This window comes from Anser anser, assembly GCF_964211835.1.
Source record: "Anser anser genome assembly, chromosome: 5".
NCBI lineage: Eukaryota > Metazoa > Chordata > Aves > Anseriformes > Anatidae > Anser > Anser anser.
Genome location: NC_139725.1, coordinates 6270224 through 6292970, shown reverse-complemented (window position 1 = coordinate 6292970; position 22747 = coordinate 6270224). Strand labels below are relative to the sequence as shown.

The 22747-nt window shown below is 36.9% G+C and overlaps 1 protein-coding gene across 4 annotated transcripts in view; it reads right to left on the bottom strand.

Moving 5' to 3' along the window:
* The window catches only part of OTOG (otogelin), a 110861-nt gene that overhangs the window by 17676 nt on the left and 70438 nt on the right, over positions 1 to 22747 (bottom strand). For 2 of the 4 annotated variants that reach the window (XM_083837231.1, XM_083837228.1), the window contains exons 34-46: positions 17564 to 17681; positions 16595 to 16674; positions 12320 to 16173; positions 11549 to 11717; positions 10405 to 10541; positions 8873 to 8962; positions 8297 to 8480; positions 5204 to 5424; positions 4125 to 4263; positions 3305 to 3385; positions 2310 to 2504; positions 1231 to 1443; positions 360 to 464 (exon numbers count right to left, since the gene is read on the bottom strand). In XM_083837231.1, the coding sequence (XP_083693357.1) occupies positions 360 to 464; positions 1231 to 1443; positions 2310 to 2504; positions 3305 to 3385; positions 4125 to 4263; positions 5204 to 5424; positions 8297 to 8480; positions 8873 to 8962; positions 10405 to 10541; positions 11549 to 11717; positions 12320 to 16173; positions 16595 to 16674; positions 17564 to 17681 (5586 nt within the window). The remainder of the gene's footprint in view (positions 1 to 359; positions 465 to 1230; positions 1444 to 2309; positions 2505 to 3304; positions 3386 to 4124; positions 4264 to 5203; positions 5425 to 8296; positions 8481 to 8872; positions 8963 to 10404; positions 10542 to 11548; positions 11718 to 12319; positions 16174 to 16594; positions 16675 to 17563; positions 17682 to 22747) is intronic. The other 2 variants (XM_083837229.1, XM_083837230.1) reach the window with 2 other exon arrangements.

The window sequence follows — 22747 nt, the reverse complement described above, 5'->3', positions numbered from 1 at the left end:
ACAAGCACAACAGATTATTTCTTTATGTAAAGTACACCATTCCTCTTTAGTTATGCTATATGTGTAAGAAATGACAACGTAGAGCAGAGAAATATTACAAGACCCTGTAGAAATCCTTTTATTTTGTATCACAAAGTGATACACACATCCTTCCTTGCCTGAAAATTAAACAAAATATTTGTTTATGTCTGCACCAACTAAGGCATAGTCCAACCCTGATCTTTTAGATGAAAGAATTTTTTTTTAAATTGACATATTAACAATGATGTCTATGCTAACTTTCTTTTGCTAAAAAGTTGATCTATTAGTTTACTGTCTTTTACACACTGAACTGTGTTACCTTTTCAAAAGAAACCTACCGCAAACATAGTTGGGACAACAGGATTCTTCACTGTAGTAAGTGACCAGCTTTTCCAAGCCATTACATTCTGGGATTAGGGATTCACAAAGGCTCTGATTGCAAACTATTTCATAAAGGGAAAGAAAAAAAAAAGAAAACTTCTAAACCACTTTATGCATTTATAAATTGAGTAGTGTAAAGCAGTATTTGCAGAGCAGTATTTGCAGTTTGATAACCCCATATCTCCAAATAACCACTACAAACTAGCAAAAAAAAACAAGACCAAGATCAGAAGTGTCCAGTATTTGCCACACTCTCTGTGGAGGCAAAATTAAACGAGAGCTTAATTCTCGTGAAATCGCCACTTAAAATAAAATATATATATATTTCCTGTGGAAAATTCATTACAACAGTATCAACCCAGGTGGCCAAAACAGGAAAACTTGCAACTTGTTTTGAAGATGGCCTTTTTAAGCTAAATATGAATTAAGAAAATATAAAATAAAAGCTTTTAACCTTTTTTTTTTTTTTAGTGGTGACTTTGTAAAGTCATCTGATATCTTTTTCTAATAATTAGTTATATCATTGATTTGTATTTGGACGTTAAAATAGATCATTAGACTGCACAACTGTGAGGAACACAATACATACCAAATAATCACAGCTTTTTCAGTTCTTAGCACACTTCTCACCTCCCTCTCCCTTTCCCCCAAATCCCGCTAGATGTTGAGCTAATAGTGCAAAGATTTTACAGTTTTCTGCACAATCTATAAATTCAAATAATTACCATACACTTCAAAAATAGGATGTGTAACAGGAAAATAAACCACAGGGAAAGGTTATTTGCATATTTCAGTGGGTAATATTCGTAATCATTAAAGAATACTTACTACAGATCTTCTGAGGACAACATGTCTGATCACCAGGAACAAGCAAGGCCACTTCTGCAAATCGCTGACAGTCTAAATTACGGATATCTGAACAGTTGTACTCCATTGGAATAATAGTCTCATTGTCAACACATTTTTCCATACAGCATCCACTCAAAGAAGTTTTCCAGATCTCACCAACAGCATGAGGTGTTCCTGAGCTGTCTGTACAAGCTAGGTCAGGACAAGAGAAGACAGAAGCAATTCCTTTTTATTTCCAGTTTTCACCACCATTTTCTTCCACAGAGGGTACAGAACTATAAAAGTTCCAGAGTTTTTAAGGCATCACTTATCCATATTACCCCAACAAAAAAGTTAAAGAGGAGACAGTCTGAGACTGAGTTTGTATGGGAATGCAAGACACTCAATACCCTCCTGAGGATCAGGATCTCCACTTTGTTTTGAGTCTGCACTGCAAAGCTAGGCATTTAAGATCCCAGTCTGATCCTTTGTTTTTAAACCTGTGATCTGAAAAGAACTTGCTTTTGTATTTCATACACGACAAAACTTTCATTAATTTACAGTGCTTTATGCAATCTGTTTTTAAAATTGCATCTTTCAGATTTGTGTTGTTAGTGTTAAGTATTGATCCACAATTTGGTGTCCTCAGGCAGAAATGTAATGAAAAGAATTATCAATGTTGGCAGATAGAAGATAGGACGTATATAATCCAAAATGTGTAATTAACTGTTGCTGCATAACTCTTGAATTCCATTTAGTATCAATAGGTTGGACTCCTTGGCAAAGGGCAAGGTGAAAAGGAGGCCAAGACTAACATACTTCAAATAATGGAACACATAAGCATAAGTAAAACCTACCATTTTTAAGGGCATCCTCCAGCTGAGAGAAGTTGAGCAAAGTCATATGCCACAAGGACATTTCCTGCTTGCCCACCTGTAAAGTTAATGTTTACTGAATCCCCAGAGGCCTCAGCTGAACAACATATGCAAAGCCTATACAACATCAGACCAGGCCTGGATAATGAAGCATCTGACCACCAGCTTGCAGACAATGAAGAACAAAATCGCATCAAAACATACCACATTTTTCTTCAGGAATACAGAGAGCAGTGTGAGCTCGGTGCAGAATGGTCCCTCCAGCACAGACACAGCCTTCTGTCAACACTGAACAGGTGTTTGAATCCAGAGAAGCAACTTCATTATTCTGACAACTATCTGAAACCTCACAGGCAGGTATACAAGCCTGGTAGGAGAAGTTTTCAGAGCAGGGGAAGGCTAGAAATGAAATAAATCAGTTATATGAAGACCTAATCACTTGAGGGTGTACTACCTAAGAGAAGACATGGTTGTCTTCTTGTCAACTTGTTGTTTGCCAACTCAGTAGGATCTACCAATCTAAAACACTGTTACGCATCTTCTACGTGAAAAATTCAAACAAAAAGAAATTTCACAAGCACTTCACTTCTTTGTGGTAACATTTGTGTCAGGCTTTGTTTTGCATTTTGGTGGTAGAGATAAAAAGCCATGCAAAAGTGTTGACACAAAATAATTCATACTTGAAAAACATTTACAAATACCAGATTTATAATGGTACACAGATTAATAATGCACAGATTAATACACAGATTAATAATGCAGTGTTTTGAAACACATCAAGTACTTTGCAGTGGATAAAGAAAACGGTGATTACTAAAGAGCAAAGTATAGTCTGTTACAAAAAGATATACATAAAGGCAAATTCAGCCTTGTTTTATTTGGAACAAAAAAGAATGGCATGAATTCATTGCTATATTTAATAGATATTCACATTAATCACTCTCTTGGATGAGGTATGTTATTTTAAAGTCCATGGACACAGTTAAACTTAACATTCTTTACACTATTAATGCAAATTCATTGGTATGTAATGAGTGCATGCTGGAATAGATTGATTTAACCTTTGCTGTCAAAAACTTAACATGATGGATCAAAACTGCTTAAATGCGGGTCACATACAAGCTGCATATATATGGCAGAAAGAGAATGGCTACAAATGCCAACACTGTGGTTCTGTGAACAGCCAGTAGGATCCTTACCATGTAATGATACCCAAGTCACACAGCAGTACAATCTGGAATGATGGTAATGAGATGATGCCCAATTCACAAAGGGACTGTCTGCTCAATAATAAAGAAGGTTCCAGTTTAGACTTAATTAACTTAAAAGCTAATTGGGAGAGGAGGTTGATTCTGTTCAGCTCCACGCTACTAAAAATGGCTATAATGCCCCACAGGAAATATCTAGTGGAGCCCTGTAAATAGAGGAACTCAGGCTTTAAAAAAACAGTCCACAGCATGTTAATGCGTAGTGACCTCAAAATCCAGCTATGACTTCATTGTTTTTCCCTCCTAGGTGTGTACCACCAGATACACTGTGGTATAAAACCAAGAGAGCATGCATCCCGTCATGATGGATGGAGTAGTTAACTATATTTACAGATATATTTTGTAAGGTCTCTTTTTAAACGTATATTTGCAATTGAAATTCACACAAACTTGAATATATATACTTTTAAATCTGACTATTTTTAAGCTTTAGACTCCATGACTATTGGTTTTATTTGCAGCACATTATGACATGCCCATGCCCTGCTGACAAGTATAGGTCCCATTTGGCCGTGCATTTTAATATGCTTAACTTTTCCATCTGTGAAATGGATATAATGAGCCTGATTCCTTTTGCACACTGCTTTCTATTTTATGATAAAAGTTGCTGAATTTATTATCTCAATAATAATTTCCAAGGTACCTGAAAACCCCAGGAGCAGTGATATTTTCAACTGTTATTCAACTGTTATTACTAGGCAGGTTTTGTCTCAGCAAACACTAGAGGTACGCGTACATGGAGAATACTTACGGCAGTAATCAGAGCTCCTCCATTCTATACAAATATTAAATTTGTTGCACATTGCCACATAGGCAGCTAGTGAGATGCATGGATTTTGAATGTACTTGGTGTCTTGAACCCATATATCACAGAATAGCTGAGGTGGAACCTAGGAAGGAAAAAATCAAAAATATTGTACCTTCGTAGAGACCCTGCTATGTAGCAAAAAGATTGACTTTTTAATATATCAGCTACAAACAACTAAGGCAAAAGTTCTTGGTTCACAGGAAAAAGGGACCATCTGACTTTATTGGTCTACAGAGTGTCTACTGGTATTTAAGGGAAGGTTTCCTGAACATGTTTAAATAAAAGAGAGAGAGAGAGATGTGAGAGATGTCCTTATACTCTTCAGTTTCATCTATTATAAATGCCAAGGCAAAAGCTAATATAATTTTTCTAACAGAAGACATAATTACTAACTGGACTTCATTCTTTCTTCCTATGTGCTTTTGTTTGGTTTTGACCTCCTCTTCATCAAACCCAACAATATGCAAAAGTTGAAATGGTAAATGAAGTCACAGGAGCACAAATAAATGTTTTGTTTGCACAGTTTTCTACTTATGCTTACTTTAAGGGGTCTGCTCTACCCTCTCCTCACTGTAAGCTGGAATTCCTGCTCTCTACAGCCCTTGAGAATGCAGGCCTTTACATTATGCATTGTGATCTGGAATTTGTTAAATTACTGAACACTTAAATATGAAATAAGTCCTAAAATTATTTTACTTTGCTGTACATCCTATTGATTCAATTGAATTATCTGGGACTGATTTATAAATTAGATGCTATTACCAAAACTAACAGAGATATATTAGGAATTCTGAAATTGTCAGTTGCTTATTGCAACTCTCCTATCAATTTGCTGCACTCTTCAATTATTTTTATCTCGCAACCGAAGATACAAAAAAGTATATTCTCATTCAAAAAAGTATATATCTCATTCCATAAATGTGGTTACATGCAGTTCCACATTAATGAAACTATCAAGTATACAAAATTCTATCACAACAGCATCTCTCCCAAAATGTAAGCTTCCAAAATAGTTAACATACATAAGGGTGACAGCTGCTGAAGGTCTGGTTCAAAACCAGTCTTAAGCACTCTGAGCAGTCCATGACTGAGCAATTAGTTTCCTGGTGCCTGTCTTCTCCAACATACTTTAATGTGTCTGGCACTTGCCAGCTGTCTATAAAAGTCGATGGAGCATCACTTTTGCTTAACACTGTCCTGTTGGGTAGCATCAGGTCATTTTCCAAGCTTCTATCACAAAGACCTATGTATTACCAGAAAAAAAGAGCAGGTTAACACTGGACAGTTCATTGTCAAGTATGTTTGAAGTGGCATATTCAAACACGTAAATTGCATTTAAAAAAATTAAAGTAAATTAAAAAAGTACACCTTTTTTCTAAAAAATGTACACAACATGACAGTATCACAACCCACAACAGACATGCAAAGTTTTGTAGGATAAAGATATAGGAACTTCACACAAAGTGAAGTAAAGATGTATCTGTGAATTGCACATGCATGAAACAAGAACTATGACATCTAAATGTGCTGTTCAGAGCCCAGCAATGACATGCAAGCTTCACTGCTGAGTTGCACAAGCACTAAAGAAAAAAATACTTTTTTTTTTTAAAAAAAAAAGGTTTAAAAAAAAAAAGGTTACAAAGCACCTCCATGTATAGCAACAAATGAAAACTGCAAATATTATCGGAAAAGGCAACTCCCATTAAATGTCAAGATGTCTATCTGATACTGTACTTCAAAAGTGTAACACCTTCTTTTACTTATGCTTCTGGGCAGTGTTGAACATCTTTTGGCTTAAGAGCTAACATAAAAGTGCAGCTTTTGGCACTTCCCGGTACATTTATATTACCACTCAGCAGGAAGAAAGCAATCTTTTATTTAGTTTCTTCACAGAATGCAGCATCACATCTTGTTTCTGTTTAAACTAAGGTAGCTGGCATTTTCAAAACACTGGGGAACAAAGGAAGCAACATAGAGCACATGGAGAGCAATTTGGTTAACACAGAACATCCAAGTATTACAACAGTCTCTGCTGGAAAGTCTTTTAAGAGCCAGCCAGTACAAAAGCAGAATGACAAATCAGTCTCCCATTCTTTCCTTCCTAATCACAATTTCTGATGTTTTTGTATCAGATTTCTAGAAAGCATTCTTCTGATGTTTCAAGAAACTTTCATAACAATTCTAAAGATATCTGTTCAGCAATTACTGGTGAATTTAACCCTTTTCTAGAAAATTGGTGTTTTAGTATTTTTCACTATGAGCAAGCCACTGAAAATCAGTGATATAGCAATAAGCATTCAAAAGTAAAACAGCTTTTGAAGCTGTAAATATTAATTGACCAAAAATGTTTCTGATTGAATATTCAGAGGTTGTGAGTTTATGCAACACAAACAGAAAGTACTGACTTGACTTCTGAGAGCTCTGAAGGGACTGCTACCCTGTCTGACAACTTTTTCCAGTTTTCTTGTACATTGACAAGAAAACACAGCAAAACTAAGGTTTCACATTTGACTTGGCTGGATCTGGCTGCCCCTACAATGACATGCTTGCACTGTTTCACCAGTGTTGTTACAGAGATGTCCATAATCCCTTGTGACATCCCTCATCTCCCATACCAGCTCTTCACCACTTCCCATGTTTGCCTGATCCAGTCACTGTTAAAGGCACTGCTGTCTGATGCAGATACTTCCAAGGGATACTTGCTGCTACAAAACTGTAATGGTGCCTTCAGTTCCATGTTTTACCTGAAGCTGAGAAATTAGGATCTACTGGTACTGCAGATCAGCCTAAAGGCATTCTGAGAAAGCTCAAGAACAAGAAGCAAATAAACGCAGAAAGCATGATAGCTCAGTGTAGACTAATATACCCTGAAAAGGTGCAGGGCAACCTTAAAGTGGGTTCTGGTGAGTCACAACAGACAGCAACGTGCAGGCAGGTTTATACAGAGAATCCCAATCAGAGATGAATACCAGAAATACATAGCACATTCTCCAGAGAAGTTGTGCATGGAACACCAGCCACAGGGACATGTTGTCATCTTGCTAATGGACCATGTAAACCAGGAATGTAATGTTCCTAATTCTCCCTATCACAATAATCAAACAGGTAAAGGCAAAAGAGACTTTCGAGTATAACTTGAATCAGGCCTACTAAAAAATATTATCTTTACTTTCTTATTTCTGTTTGATCTAATTACAATTAGCCGTACAGAGAAAGAATGATATTAAAAACAAAGGTCAGAGCCAATTACAGATAATAACCCAATTTCAAAATGGCAGTAAATTCAAACTCTCTTCCTTTGCAAGAAGCATTACTGTCCACAGGACTTGGAACTTGACTGAGCTATCACTGGTATTTGATACTGAGCTACAGGCATTTGCCCTTTCTGAAACTGGCAAGATTTCCAGTGTAATTATGAACTCCATAACCCTGGTTTCCAGCTCCAAATTACAGCAGATAAATTTACAGATTCAGGTGTCAGAGTAAGGATATAGAACAACACAAAAACATGCTTGCAAAAACTATATCACTAGCAGCTTATTCAAGTTCATGTTTTTTTCAGAAAAGTAACTACATGAAACGATTGAGCAGACCTAACGGAGTGCACTATTGTGGTTATCTAACCCATTACTATTAAAAAATTCCCCCTGAACTATTTCCTCTAACAGATAAACTAAGATAGATTCTCTCAAGTTAACAGTTCCTGTGAATTCTGACCTTTAGAAACTGAAAATAGCACAGATCACTTCCTATCAGATGGACAGCAAACACTAAATCTGTAAATGACTTTATTTGACATTACAGATTCATGTCTGACTTACTTATTTGGGTTTGATTACAGCAATTGTACTTGTGATTCAAACGGGCTACATTCAGAAGCAAAACTGTCAGTAAAAAGTGATTGCATTGATAGGTATTAAACGTTATTTCAACAACCGACCAACTTATTAATCATTTCATGTTAATAGATTTTTGTTTGTTTGTTTGTTTGTTTAATTTGCAGTGATCTGCAATAACTGTTTTAAACAAGATTCTACAAAAGATGTAATTAGGAAATTGTGGTTCCTTATCAAAGCATCTGAATATCTTTATTTCTAGCAGTACTCTATACTTACCACATAGTCCCAAAGCTTTTGGTTCTCTGGTAGTATTGAACTCTATGATCATCACACCTGTGTTGTGAAACCACTGAATTCTGATTTTTGTTGGGGTCTCAACAGCATACTTGAAGCCTGAATCCTCTACCTTGTATCCATACTTTCTAACAGTAGGCCAAGCAAATCTTGAATTTACTGTTATCTAAAATGCACACAGAGAAGAGTTTAAACGTCAGGCACCAAATGCTGTAGGTAGAAGAAGTAAAGTCAGATTTTCAACAGTTTAAGAATCTATCTCCTAACCAATTTAAAAAGAAGCTAGGCTCATCTTCACAAAGATATCTAAGCACTAAAGAGAAAAACAATCACTTTAACTGCCTTACTCTGTGACTTACCTCATTAACTGTCCCTTTATCACTGTTTGACTCTTTGAATTTAAAAGGAGTTTACTAAATTCCCAAGTCCTAACAATAGAATATATTACCTATTGTGTCTTATGCTAAACTTCCATATCCACATGAGAAGATAGCTGACGACTACAGAAATAAGATGCTATCTTGAAGGCAGAGAAAATTAAAACCTCAGAGTACTTACTTTTCTACTTAAACGATTGATAATAATTTGGTTTGATATATAGGTTAAATTCAACATTGCAAGGCACAGGGAAGTTGAACTTGAATTATTCTGTGGAGAAAGCAAAATATATAAACCAGAGTGATAATGTGCAAAAGCTTTATACATTAGCTGTTCATTATTTTTAGATACCAGGACATTAAGGATTGTTTGTATATATTTTTAAGACAGGAAAGCTGCTGCTGTTTGTACTTTAAAGTTTGGACTACAAAGTTCATCTGGATAGCATTCTTGCAAAATACACAAACAAAATATTATTGTGGTTAGGAACTGTGTTGTATCAGAAGAAAAAAGAAAAAGAAAGTACAGCAGAATAACTGTTTGGACATTGAAAAATAGGAATTACATATCTGAAGGTAAGCAAAAAGAGGACTGCGAATGATGAATTTATATGATCAATGAACAGTACAGAAGAAATGGATCAGAAATACATGCACACTTATAGAGCTACAAGGTGTTGAACAAAAAAGAAATAGCATTTAATATAACATAAAGCAAAAATACGAAAGTCAGAAACAGATCTGCTTTGTCATACCAATCATACTGAACTTGTAGAACTAACTTCGATAAGGTATAACACTATTCATGACCAAACCTTGTGTGAATATTCATATGGATGTCAACATTACCTAGCTTTCACAGAAGAGTCTGGAGTTAAAAGAATTTTGTAAAGACAATTATTCCACACTCATGAGCACTTAACTCTTCATGACATAAAGCCAATCTCTACACTAGGCAAGATATTCTGTATTTGCTTCTTGTAGGGTTTTTCTCTTCCCTCTCTGAAACAGCAAATACTTGCCCCTGTCCAAGACCTAGAAATGTACAAGGTGGTCTAATTTTTTCTGACATTCTTTTAGGGATCTCAAGATTGGTGTTTCCAGTGCAAATTTTTCCACGTGTAAATATATGAAAAGTGATACAATGAAATACTTTGCTAGGCTGTGCTAGCCTACATTCCTTGAAACAAAATTAGGGTTGAATGAAACTTAATAAGGAATTCAAGTGTGTTAATCCTCACTCAGCAAGGCAGTGCCTGATGAAATGCCAAGTGGGCTAATGCAGCTTCAGAAAGTTCTTTCAAATTCTACATATCTTCTCTTTCACGCAGTAAAGTCAAATGAAGCTAGATACAAAAAAAATAGCACTCTGCAATGGTACTTTTTACATGCTGGTGGGAGTGACTAATAAATGAATGTCCATTTAATCTCTCACAACATTGCCTGTTTTACACATAAAATATGGATCTACCTCTCACCTTCCAGCTGTTTCAGAATAAACTATGCCCATACAATTCTTGCAAAGTATTGTAAAGTGCAAGTACAATTCATAGATATTGCATAGGATTGAATAATTAAACACAATTGCATGCAAATATTATAACCTGTTATTTAGAAAGACGTGCATTAGAGGAATATATATGTAACTCATTCCCAAGATACATCTTATTACCAGTACTGAACATCCTTTGTTAGCTGATAAACATTAGTTACCATTCTACAGTCAAGGATATGGATGCTTATAGTTTCATCTTGAGTTTGACTAACAATGTAGGATGCTTCTTTGAATAAAGCCAAATGATTTCCGTCATAGGTTACAATGCTCAGATCAGAGAAAATTGTGCAACGACCTAAGAAAAATAAAAATAAAATAAATGTATTTTCTAACTTAATAATGTATTTTCTAATTTATGTTACTTTCTATAAATACTACAAAATAGGGAGATAAAATATTGAGTTATATAAGATTAACTTCTTTGCTGTACAGTTTAACATATACAGCACATTTTCAGCTATATGTCATCACCTTTGCTTGCATCTCTGTAAAGGGACAGCAGAGTCAAATCCTTCATGTTCTAGTGGGACAATCGGCAGTCCTCTGCAATCAGTTACTTTCTTACAGTTCTTGCCAGCACATTTTTATAATTTTTACAAGCCCTAAATTAGCAAAAACATGGATGGCAGTGGATCATGCCAGATCCTTAGTTCCCCTTTAGTCTTGTTCCTGAGGGAGCTCTTGTTGCACATTCCCTTCTTTCCAGGCTTACTGCTAAAGTTTTTATGTTTCAAATGGTTTGAAGTTCTACTCTTAGTTATTTCGTATTCTAGATTGTAAGTGGAAATTTGCATTGCTTATCTCTGCATTCTTTCTTTGCCATTATGGATTAAATTTAATTTTCTTTAAGGTTTGGATACATCCTGCCTAATTCTATGTAATTGAAGGGAGTGACTACAGTACAGCTATGCTTCTAGAGTCCCCAGGCTGTTAACAGTGATGGTTAATGTACTCTAGGAGTCTTCTCATCCTGAAGTATATATACAATCAACCATAAAATCCACTGGCTATATTGACTATGTCTCCTCTGATTAGACAGAACACAGGTCTAAGTCAGGCAAGTCCACTACAGATACCTAAAGCTGGATAAGATATTCATCTCACATTAAAGGAGTATTTTGATTTCATTTAATTGGGTGTAGAACTACATTTGCAAATCACATTTGACAACAAATAACCTGCACAATATGGATCTTCTTTTTCTACGCCATGGTTATAGAAGTGTTAGTTCTTAGCCTTCTTACATATGCGTTAAATTGTTACCTAAGTTCATTTGAAAAGTACTGCAAAATTAAAACTTACATGCACATTCCCACTTTGGGCAGCATTTGTCCCCATTCATTTGAGTAGCAAATCCTAAAACTCCACAGCTGGGTTGAGTTGCATTGTATGGGCAGTTCTGCGACTTATTAACTTGGATCAGCTGTCCATCCAAGCAAATGTATTTTATGCATTCATTCTCTGTGATTGGCTAAGGCATATTTAAAAGACATAGGTTACCATTCTTATCAAGCTAACATTACAATATCGCAGAGTATTTGCTCAAAAAGGGGCTCACATTCTTCAGGTACAGAATACTTATGGTGGAAGATTTAAGTGAAAACCATCTTTGAAAATCTGACCATTCTGAGGACAGTTTAAAATTCAGTCCTGTTGTAAAGGGCAGACCAGATTTTTTTTTTTTTTAACTTTAAAATAAAAGGAGTTGAGAATAAAAAGTATGGAAGAACAGAAGAAGGAAGAGTAGGATCTGTGGGAAGGAGGGCTACATGACAGAAAAATATTATTGAACAACATAAAGAACTATATTTGGCAAAAATATTCTTGTAACAACCATACTCAAAAAACTGAGGCCCAAAAGTGCATTATAGCACTTATGAAAACCATTATGCACAATTGAAGTTATCCAGACTTAAAGATATAACCGTGAAAATAACAGCTTGCCCTGTTTAATGCCTATATTTCATATCCTAAAGATCAAAACATGTCTCACAAATAATGATTTTATCAGTGTGTAAAAGTAAGCTAGATATATTCAAAACCAAACAGATAAATATGTATAATGTTACTCACTGTACAAGTCTGAAGAGTTGCTGTTGCTGTAGGCAACGTAGAAGTTGATGTTGTGACTCCTGACATGGCTTCAGCTGTTGACAATCCATCAGAAAATGTTGTAGTCAAACCATAAAGTGGTTTGGTAGATAAATAGGCAAATGAGGAAACTGACGGAGCTGTTGTGACATTTGAATGGTCAGGTATCATTAATAGTGAACTCACAGAAGGTGTTTGTATCTCAGATGTTATTCCAAGTTTCGAAGTTTGTGTAGTACTGGCCAATGATGCAGCTATAGAAGAAGGTTTTGGTTCAGAGGATGAATGTACGGTGGACAGTACTGATACACTTACATTAGAAGGAGCTGCCGTTATGTTTGTGAAATATGGAGAATAAAATGTCTGAGGTATTTCTGAGGTAATGGTAACACCTTGAGTATGGACAGGTTGCATTTCTGTCATTAATTCCAGCTCTACAGATTTTTCTGTATCAGGGGACATAGGCTCTTTTGCTTTTGAAGTAATAGAAAAATAGGTTGGCTTCACAGAGGTTGTGATGGATTCTGTTACAGCTTTTGCTTTGTCTGAGGTTGCTGATATAATAGTGATGTTTTGCTCTGTACTGCTCATCACTGAAGAGGCTGAAGCTGCAGCTGATGTATGGACCGCAGCTGAAAAGACTGTACTTGCTAGAGAAGTGGAACTGTAGGCAGTGGTTGAATGTGTGACTTGCTTTGGCAACACTGCAGTTTTCTCTGTAGCACTTTTACCCATTGATGTAGATGCTGTTGAAATCACAGGGGTGAAAAAGGCACCTACGGATGACTCACTGCCCATCATGATGGGAAATTCTGTTGTTTCTGGTAACAAATGTGAAGAGGTCAGCTTAAATTCTGGTGAAACTGTTGTTGTTTCAGGTGTTTGACTTGAAACAAGTGATTCCGTAACTGAGGACTGCCATGTGAATTTTACACCAGTATCTGCCTTCTGTGTGGAAAATGAAGGAAAGGCGTCTTTTTTAATGGTTGAAGAGGAAGTTGCAAGCACTTCTGGTGAAGAAGGGAGAATTCTGGTACCAAAAGTCAAGTCAGCTGTTTTTCTAGCTGGGACTGTAGACTGTAAAACAGAAGTTTTTGGCACATACAGCTGTGTAACTGAATCAGTTAAATGTAACTCTTTTTCAGTTTGTAAAATAACTTGTGTAGGACCTAATGAGGTAGGTAACACACTTGAATGAATGCCTTTAGGTAGGAAGGTAGTTAAGGGGGATGGGGAAGTCAATTCTACCACAGCTTCAGTTGTGCTTAATAGAATTTGTGGCTGATCAGTGGGTTTTGCTAGAGTTTCTGCAGGATGCTGGTAAATTGGGGTAGTGCTTAGGCCTGTCAAGGAAGGCTTAGAAGTCTGATGAGCAAGTTTTGTATCTATTTCAGTCAAAAAATGCGGTATAGTCACAGCCTTTGTGCTCTGTGCTGGAAGTTTATCTCCTGAAGATGTTTGTTGAGGGAAGGAGCCCACTGAAGATGGAGTAAAGGATTTCTGAGCTGTAGAAGCAGTAGATTTTACTGTATCTGTTATACTTTCGACTGTAGACTTCAATGCTGTAGAAACTACTTTAGTTTCTACAGGGTATTTTGGTGTGGTTGTTACTTCCAGTATTATTTGTGTTAAAGAAGGTAAAGAAACTGATTTATCTGATAGATACTGAGAGGTGGAGAAAGTGTGAGACTTTGTTAATGGAAGTACAGCAGAAGTGGATAGAGCTGATTTTTCTTTGTCTGTCATTGCTTTGGTTGTTCTATGCTGAATGCTGAATTCAGAGGATGGAGAGAATGTAGCGTAAGTGGTATTTAAAATGGCTCTGCCTGGCAATTTGTCATATGATACTGTTATTGGACTTGAATGTTCTGCTATAGTGGATAAAGTAGAGAAAGTCAGGAGTGAGGAGGTCTTTTCTGTTCCTAACATAGATTTTGTTATAGTTGTTCTTGGATATAAAGAGATGGGTTCATGGGATGTACGTATTGGACTGAGAGCTGTCAGTGATGCTTCTTTTCCGTATGTGGGTAGTGAAGGAAGAGAAAGATTTAAAGCGATTAGAGAGCTTGATGGTGAAGAAGGGAAAGCAGATGGCTTTCTAGTGGAGATGCTAGCGATTCTTTCTGCTTCTGATTCTTCAGGCTGTGTGGTTAACAATGTGGTTTCGGTTGCACTAAGGAGAGTACATGGAGATCCAGTGAAGGACGTTGTTTCATCTGACTCTCTTTTTGTAGCTATGAAAGGAACTGTAGTGGTTTCTTTTGATGAGATAAAGGTTTTCTTTGCTGACGTGGTAACATTACCTGAATATGCTGAAGTGCTTGTCTTCACTGTACTTAAAGCCAAAGGTGATGTGTATTCAGTAAATGTTTTTCCAGAAAACAAAGTTGATTTTGCTACTAATTCAAAAGGCGATGTTATTTTGGATGTTACCTCAACAGACAAAGGTGTCACTCTGGTAGTCTCAGGCAAAGCAGGATATTTAGTGTACAGTGTAGTCAAGTGCTCTGTTATGTTTAGAACTATGTGTGAGGGATACCCTGTTGTTGACACAGTTTTAAATGTTTTTTTTAATTCACCTAAAGCTGGAGAAGCGGGAGTAGGAACAGACACTGAAGGTCCTTTTGTAGAAAGAGTGGTGGATTTTTCAGTTTTAGAACTAGGATGCAGTGAATATGGAGGCAAATAGGAACTAGATGTATGCTCCACACAAGACGTTGTTTTGAGAGTTTCCTTTCCATGAGTTGTAAATGGTAGCAAAGTTGTTTCTAATGATTTCTCTGGGGTTTGCAGAGTTGTTGTCTTTGGACCTAGGGTTGTAGTGAGAAGTACCCCCACAGTATCTGTCAGGTGATGAACCATTTCAATAGGAGGTTCTGTAATTGTCTTTCCTAATGAAACAGGCAGTGTGGATGTTGGCAAAAATACAGTCTTTGCACTTTGTTCTGTTGAAGCATGTGCTGCTTTGGTTGTTTCTGAAGATGCTGGTTTTAGCAAAGACAGAGTAGTGATCACAGGAGAAAATGATGTTACTGTAACTTTACCTACTGTGGTAGAAGACTGTCCTATACTTACTTCTGTCCTTTCTGAAGTTCCTGTTAGGTTCACTGGTGATGTATAGGAAGGCAGAACCAGAAGAGGTAATGTGGAATATCGGGGCTGATGTGCAGTAGTTTCTTCTGTTCTTGATTCAAATGAAGGAAGTGTAAATGTTGTCAGCCCTTCTGTTTTTACTTGTGCTTCTTTTGTGGGAAGTGTCCTCGTGGCTATTTCTGATATTTCCATTATTTTAGTTTTGACTGGCAATTCTGTTGTTCTAAGTGTAACTGGTGTCCCAGTAAAAATAAACGTAGAAATTGGTTTGCCTTCTGATCCTGTGCTTCTAGTCACTGCATGTGTAGCAGTTACTGTGTAAGGTTCTGTAGCCCTCAATAGTTGATTGAGGCCCCCACTGCTGATCACTCGTATCTTTGTGGAGGTTTCTGAAGTGGCAACAAGAGAAGACAAGCTTACATTAGATTTTGCTGTCACAGACATTCCTGTAGTTCTTCTCCCAAATGATGTCATTTCTGCTGTCTGTGAAGAAATATATGATGATAAAGTTATGTCTGGAAGCGTTGTATTAGTTGTTACAGCTGAAAATTTAGTTTTCCCTGCAGTTGCAGTGAATTTCAATTTTGAAGCAAGTGTTGTTTCTATGTCCTTTGTTTCAGGTACAGGAAATGAAGTTACCACTTCACTGATCACTGCCGAAGTTGTACTTGATGTTACGTGTGAAACTGCTGGTGTTTGAATGATGGGTGGCAAGGGTGGACTATCATCTGCAGGTTCAATGCCTGAAATAAGACACAAATAAATGATGGTCTGATATTTATAAATAAATTACAGACATAAAGCTAGTGGAGCTAGAAGGAGTTTACATTAACTCATTTAGCTCTGATTTTTTCACCTGCCTTTAAACTTCTAAACATCATAAAATTCAAAAATAAGTTAATTCAATCATTTGCTCCACATCTAATAATACTGAAATGTTTTATGAAGAAAGAACATTTTTCTTATTTTAAAAGGACTCCAGTTTTAGAGGAGTGAAACTCTTTCTAAACTAAAATAGATGTTCAGTGAAAACTCAAACTTTGTATAATTAAGGTCATAATTACACAAATTTAAACACCCGTATTTGAAAAATTGACAAAAACATAACCTCAGACATTAATAAGCTAAATATCATACATAATATACATAATTTTTCAAACATACAGTCCTCAAAATACACGCATCGTTGAGTGATTTCATCCAGCAACATATTGAGAGGACACACAGGGATGCATCCTTCCACTCTAGAAGAAAAACAATCATTATTAACTAGTTGAAGAGTATCGTCAACTATCAAGCATTTAATTTTATGCAAACACTATTAATTTATAAAGTAGTTTTGAGTAGAGAGCCTTGTTATCTTATCTAAATCTCATCATCTCAGTGTACTCCTTCAAAACATCATTACCATGGCCTACATTCTCACACAGACCTAAGCTAAAGCATGAACTCAGTGATACTCAGCCTGAATGTTCACAGGTTCAATGGTAACTGTTATCACCTAAGAAATGCCAAAGCTTTTTTGCACACCCAAATCTACATGCCACTTTTGCAAAACTTAGTACAACAGAAAATAAAAATGCAAGGACAGATATGGTTGCTGAAATGCCATAATTGAGTGTGGTGAGGCACTGGAACAGGTTGCTCAGGGAAGTTGTGAAACACAACCGGCCCTGGAGGTTTTCAAGTCTAGGTTGTTTGGGGCTTTGGGCAACCTGATCTAGTGCAAGGCATCCCTGCCCATAGCAAGGGGGTTAGAACTAGATGATCTTTAAGGCTCCTTCCAACCAAACCATTCAATGACTCTATGATAATGAAAACACAGGGGTACAACTATCTGAAACAACGTTAACAGCACTCCCTTTTACTAATACACTATAATACCGTCCAGCATGAAAGTTACAAATATACTTGTAATTCCAAACTCTGGCAATACTCATCTAACAACTGCTGTCTAGAGATGTCACTTTCATGCAGCTGCCACAGCAATTTTTATTTCACTTCTTTTCTCCTTCACTCATCTCCTTCTACACGAACACAGATCTGCTGTACTAAGCCTACGTCTGCTCACTCATATGCTTATTATGCTGTGTATTACACAAATTACATAATTTTCCATTTGCAGAAACTTACTTTGGTACTGCCTGACAGTTTTTTCCCAAAGGATCCCTGCATGTTTTGAAACAAGGACTTGCACAGGCATCATAATGCCATTCACATGCAGAACGTGATAGATATTTGTATTCGGCATCTGAAAAACAACCAAGATCTGTTAATCTCATATTTCTACAAACACACACACATATATATCACTAAGAAGCACAGCTAGTTCACTGCAGCTCTAAAACTTCTACTGTTTCTACCCGTATTCCCTACAAATAAAATTGTTAATATTTTTTGACTGTTTAGGTCTTTGTGAAACATAGAGAAACAGTATATTGCAGAATACTGGCTCTGCAACCTGTTTTGCTCTTTGCAGTATAAAAACATGCCATGTTTACTGCATTTACAATCACTTGAAAATAAAGCCAGGTAAGTCAGAGCTGTTGTTTTAAAAAGCTTTTGAAAACCATAACAACAATGAATCTTGTGGTTATTCAATTAAAATGCAAAAATAGGATTCAGTACAATTATTGCTGTTATGATCAAAAGAAAAAGCACCAGTTGGATACACTGATATAATTTATAACACAATGTATCATAACTATGGTTTGCCTGGTGTTAAAATTAGCTGAGATAGGTGTACTAACTTGTATGATACAATTGCATTTTGAAAGCTAAAATGAACACAAATAACCAAATCTGATTATTAATCTGGTATTAGGCCAATTTAGTCTCTTTACGACAATGCATCTTAACAGTTGATCTTCTCAGAAGCACTTTAAGATAGGCATTCCAAGAAAACCTAAATCATTTTGAACCTGAAATTCTAACTGGTGATCAAAGCAACTGATCATATTTTGACTTGGAAATTTTAACTGAAAAATATATATTTCAGCAAACAAAATGCTACCAAAAAATAAAACACACTATGGCAAACTGAAACCCAACAAAACCAACCAGCCAACCCACTCACCCACCCAGCCAACTTGCCTTCAGAATATCCATGCAGATAATGTTTATTGAAATGCTTCAAATCTGGATAATTGAAACCCAAAGTACAAATACAGATAAAGGAAGAGTTATACTTCAAAGTGAAAATAAACATAAGTAAGGATCAGCTATACAATGATTATTAAATTATGCAATAACTTTACAGAATGAATGTAAAGATGACAAATCAATGGACTCAGTCATAGACTGAATATAAAACATCGGAGAAACAAAGTTTCAGCAATCATATGGGTGCCATACATGGGGGCATATACTTGCATGTTCAAATGCATTACATGCTTTCCTTTTCACTGTATCTCTGTCCCATCTACCTGCGGAATGTTTTCCCATATCAATACTGGATGTACTCCAGTGGCTCTTCCAAGTCTGTGATTTATGCAATCCATTTGGATTTTAGTACCCGAACTACAACAGCCCACCTCAGCTCCTTCCTGTAGCAGCCAGGGTAGGGCATTGGCACTTCCCTTACATCTATACCTAGAGAAAAACACCACCATGACATATTTGTCCCCTCTAGACTGCTAAACGTGGTCTGAAACCTATGTGGTTCAGAGCCTGTGAACACTAGCTGCACTTGAACAATGTTTATATTAATGACCAGAAAGAGAATGCTTACTGCTTAGGAAGACTTTCAGTTTTGGGTCCTTGTAAATCTTTTGGCTTTTAAGTTTTGCTCATCTTTACTGATACAGAGACTAGTTCTTTTACACCTTCCTGGTGACACTCATCTTTCCCGGAAGATCCTAAGAAAACATTTTTCCTGCAATTTAGCAGCATCTGCACTTACGGGTAGTTACTCCTCTGCAATTATTAACCATAAATGTCTTCCTTTTTAGTACAAATAATTCTCTTAAATCAAAGGTATAAATCAAACTCAGACACCCACACCCTTATTAGAGTAAGAGTGTGTATGTTGCCATCTAGTGTTTTAACACTTTTAACAAGGTTGTCCTACCCAGGGACATGGTGCTGTTTTCAAAAACATGACTCTTAATGAAAATAACAAATGTATTTACAAAGTTACTGTCCTATACAGAACTAAGAACACTTCCCTGAATTAATCTGTGAACCCTTCTTGTGAAACTAACTTAAATTATGTAAATCTAATGGAGGAAAGGAATTATTTCCATATATTTTGGAATGTATGAATGATTGATGCATGGGGTTTTGCGTTCACTGTCAGGTCAGAGTAAAAAGGTTTAAGGACAAATGTATATATGACAAAAAGAACGTATCTGAGACCTACTGGAAGAAGCAATCACTACCCATAGTAACAACCAGCTATCACACTATATTCTAGCACAGTCTAGGAAATCTCATTCATCAGACTACCTTAGACTAGGTACGGAGACAGATCCGTAACTTTTAACTCACCAGTAATCATAACAGAAGTTTCAAACACAGTAAAGGCACAAGCTTGGTAGAACACATCTGACAACCTGATGAAGAATGCCAGTTTCTCAATTTAGCAGAACAATGATCTTGAATTAACACTTGCAACTGCTGGGCTTAACACCTTTTCTCTCATCCTTCATATGAACTTCATCTTTTATGAAGTGATTGTCCCATTTCCCTCAAGCATTCCTAGAGATTACATTCAAAGAGTTTGCAGGTGTTGCATGCCTTGATAGGAAATAGCAGGAAACTTGTATATAAAGGCATATAGCATTTGCTGAGTGCGTCAAGAACATTGCTTTCCATAAGGAACTAACAAAATCATGCTTTTCTGCAAAATTTCTCCCTGATTCTGCAGAACAAAGGACAGACAATAGATGAATTCATGAACCTTGTCATAAAAGAGGTTTTCAAAGGAGAGCTGTAGAACCAATGGGCGCTTAATTTTCTAGTCAATGGATATAAAGGTACTCAACATGCCATACAAAGCTCTATTAGTTTTTTGTAGTGTGTAAATTGCATAAAAGAACAGACCAGATCACCACAGCAAGAGCTGAATATATTCCATGAATTGGTTTCCAGTATCTCCAAAGTTTTCAGTACATCTCAAGTAAACCCATCAGATAAAGTGAAATACATGCCTTATGAATTATGGGAAAATGCCTCTACATCATTAGACAATTTTCAGCTTATATTAATTTATTTTTTTCATCATATTTTAACCTTTCACTATTGACAACATCACTTCTGGAATGCCTGTGCAGCTTAAGGACCTAGCTGATCAACTGTGCTAGCCACCATGAAAAACACACAGCAAGACGCAGTTCCTGCTCACAAAGTTTATGCTAAATAGAGATAAGGCAGAAAATGAACATGAGATGAAACAGGCAGTCTTGTTCTGAACTACAATGAATTCAAGACTAAGCCAAGAGAATAATAAAGTATCCCTAAACCAAGGTAACATAATAGATATTTTTGCCTCTTTTCACTACCTTAGTATATAAACTATGACCCTAATACTTACAGTCACTGGGGTAAAAGGAAAAGTAGCAACAATAGGCTCTAAAGCCATTTAAAAATGCCTCTTCCTAAACTGAGGGTAATACTCTTTTCACTCTCTGTATTGATTTTAGACATTAACTTTAATGCCAGACAGAACTAGAGTACTGCTCTTCCCATCACAGAAAATACCATTGCTCAGAAACTGGATTTCACCAGCGCAGGGCATGAATGCTTTATACTACTCAGGAGGCTAATCAGCCACCTCCACTACAGGTTTCCCAATTTTTTAATACTCAAATTCCCCCAACCAGCAAGCAGTAACACGAGCTTACTGTACTCTGTGCAACAGTACTGTTCACTCACAACAAAGGAATGATACACAGTTTACAGACAATGAGTCAAGATTCTTGTATCAGGTGTGATTTCCTCAAAAAGATTTGCTATGGCATTTGAAAATAACCATGTACCTCCTGGTGAAGTCTCTCAGCATTTGTCTTCTATTTGGTGACAGAGCAAATCCTTAATAAAATGATGAAGTATGCCCTGGATGGCAGTCGTTCCAGTCAACATGCCAGCTGAGCCTACATTTATAGAATCACAGAATCACAGCATGATTTGGGTTGGAAGGGACCTTAAAGCTCACCCAGTTCCAACCCCCTGCCATGGACAGGGACACCTCCCACCAGACCAGGCTGCCCAAAGCCCCATCCAGCCTGGCCTTGAATACCTCCAGGATGGGGCATCCAGAGCTTCTCTGGGCAACCTGTTCCAGTGCCTCAGCACCCTCAGAGTAAAAAATTCTAAAATTCTAAATTCTAATCTAAACCCACCTTCTTTTAGTTTAAAACCATTCTTCTTGTCCTCTTATTCCCTGACAAAGAGTGCCTCCCCAGCTTCCCTGTAGGCCCCCTATAAGGTCTCACCAGAGCCTTTTCTTCTCCAGGCTGAACAACAACAACTCCCTCAGCCTGTCTTCATAGAAGAGGTGCTCCAGTGATCTGATCATCATTGTGGCCTCCCTCTGGACATGTTCTCTTACTTCCACATCCTTCTTGTGCTGGGGACCCCAGAACTGAAGGCAGGGCTCCAAGTGGGGTCTCATAAGAGCCGAGCAGAGGGGGAGAATCCCCTCTCTTGCTCTGCTGGCGACGCTTTTGGTGCTGGCTCATGTCATCATTTTTTTTATCATCAATTTATTCTCATCATTTGTTACTCTCTCATTTATTATTCTAATAATTTATTTAATGGCTTTAAACTAAAAAAGGGTAGATTTAGACTGGATATTCAGAAGAAATTCTTTATTCTGAGGGTGCTGAGGCAGTGGAACAGGTTGCCAGAGAAGCTGTGGATGCCCCATCCCTGGAAGTGTTCAAGGCCAGATTGGAGGGGGCTTTGAGCAACCATTTTTGGTCTAGTGGGATATGTCCCTGCCTACGGCAGGCTGGTTGGAATTAGGTGATCTTTAAAGTCCCTTCCAAACCAAAACATTCTATGATCCTATTTTACCTAACAGGACCTGAGCATATAAATTGTTATGGTACTGTAGAAAGCTTTTGTATGAATGTGCCTATACACTTTGCCAACCCCATATGTATTTCTCTCACATGCTTGGACTTCAGAGAAGCATTTATGATCTTCATTCTCTGTGGCTTTCAGATTTAATTCTGTGGTAATAAGAACAGTTAGTACTGTAGTAGAACTACTACTGTAATCCAATGAAGAATTTTAATTTTATTTTTTACCACTGACAGATTGTGGTGTTCTGTTGAGTCACAATTACCTTTCTTAGTACCTTGGCCACTTTGT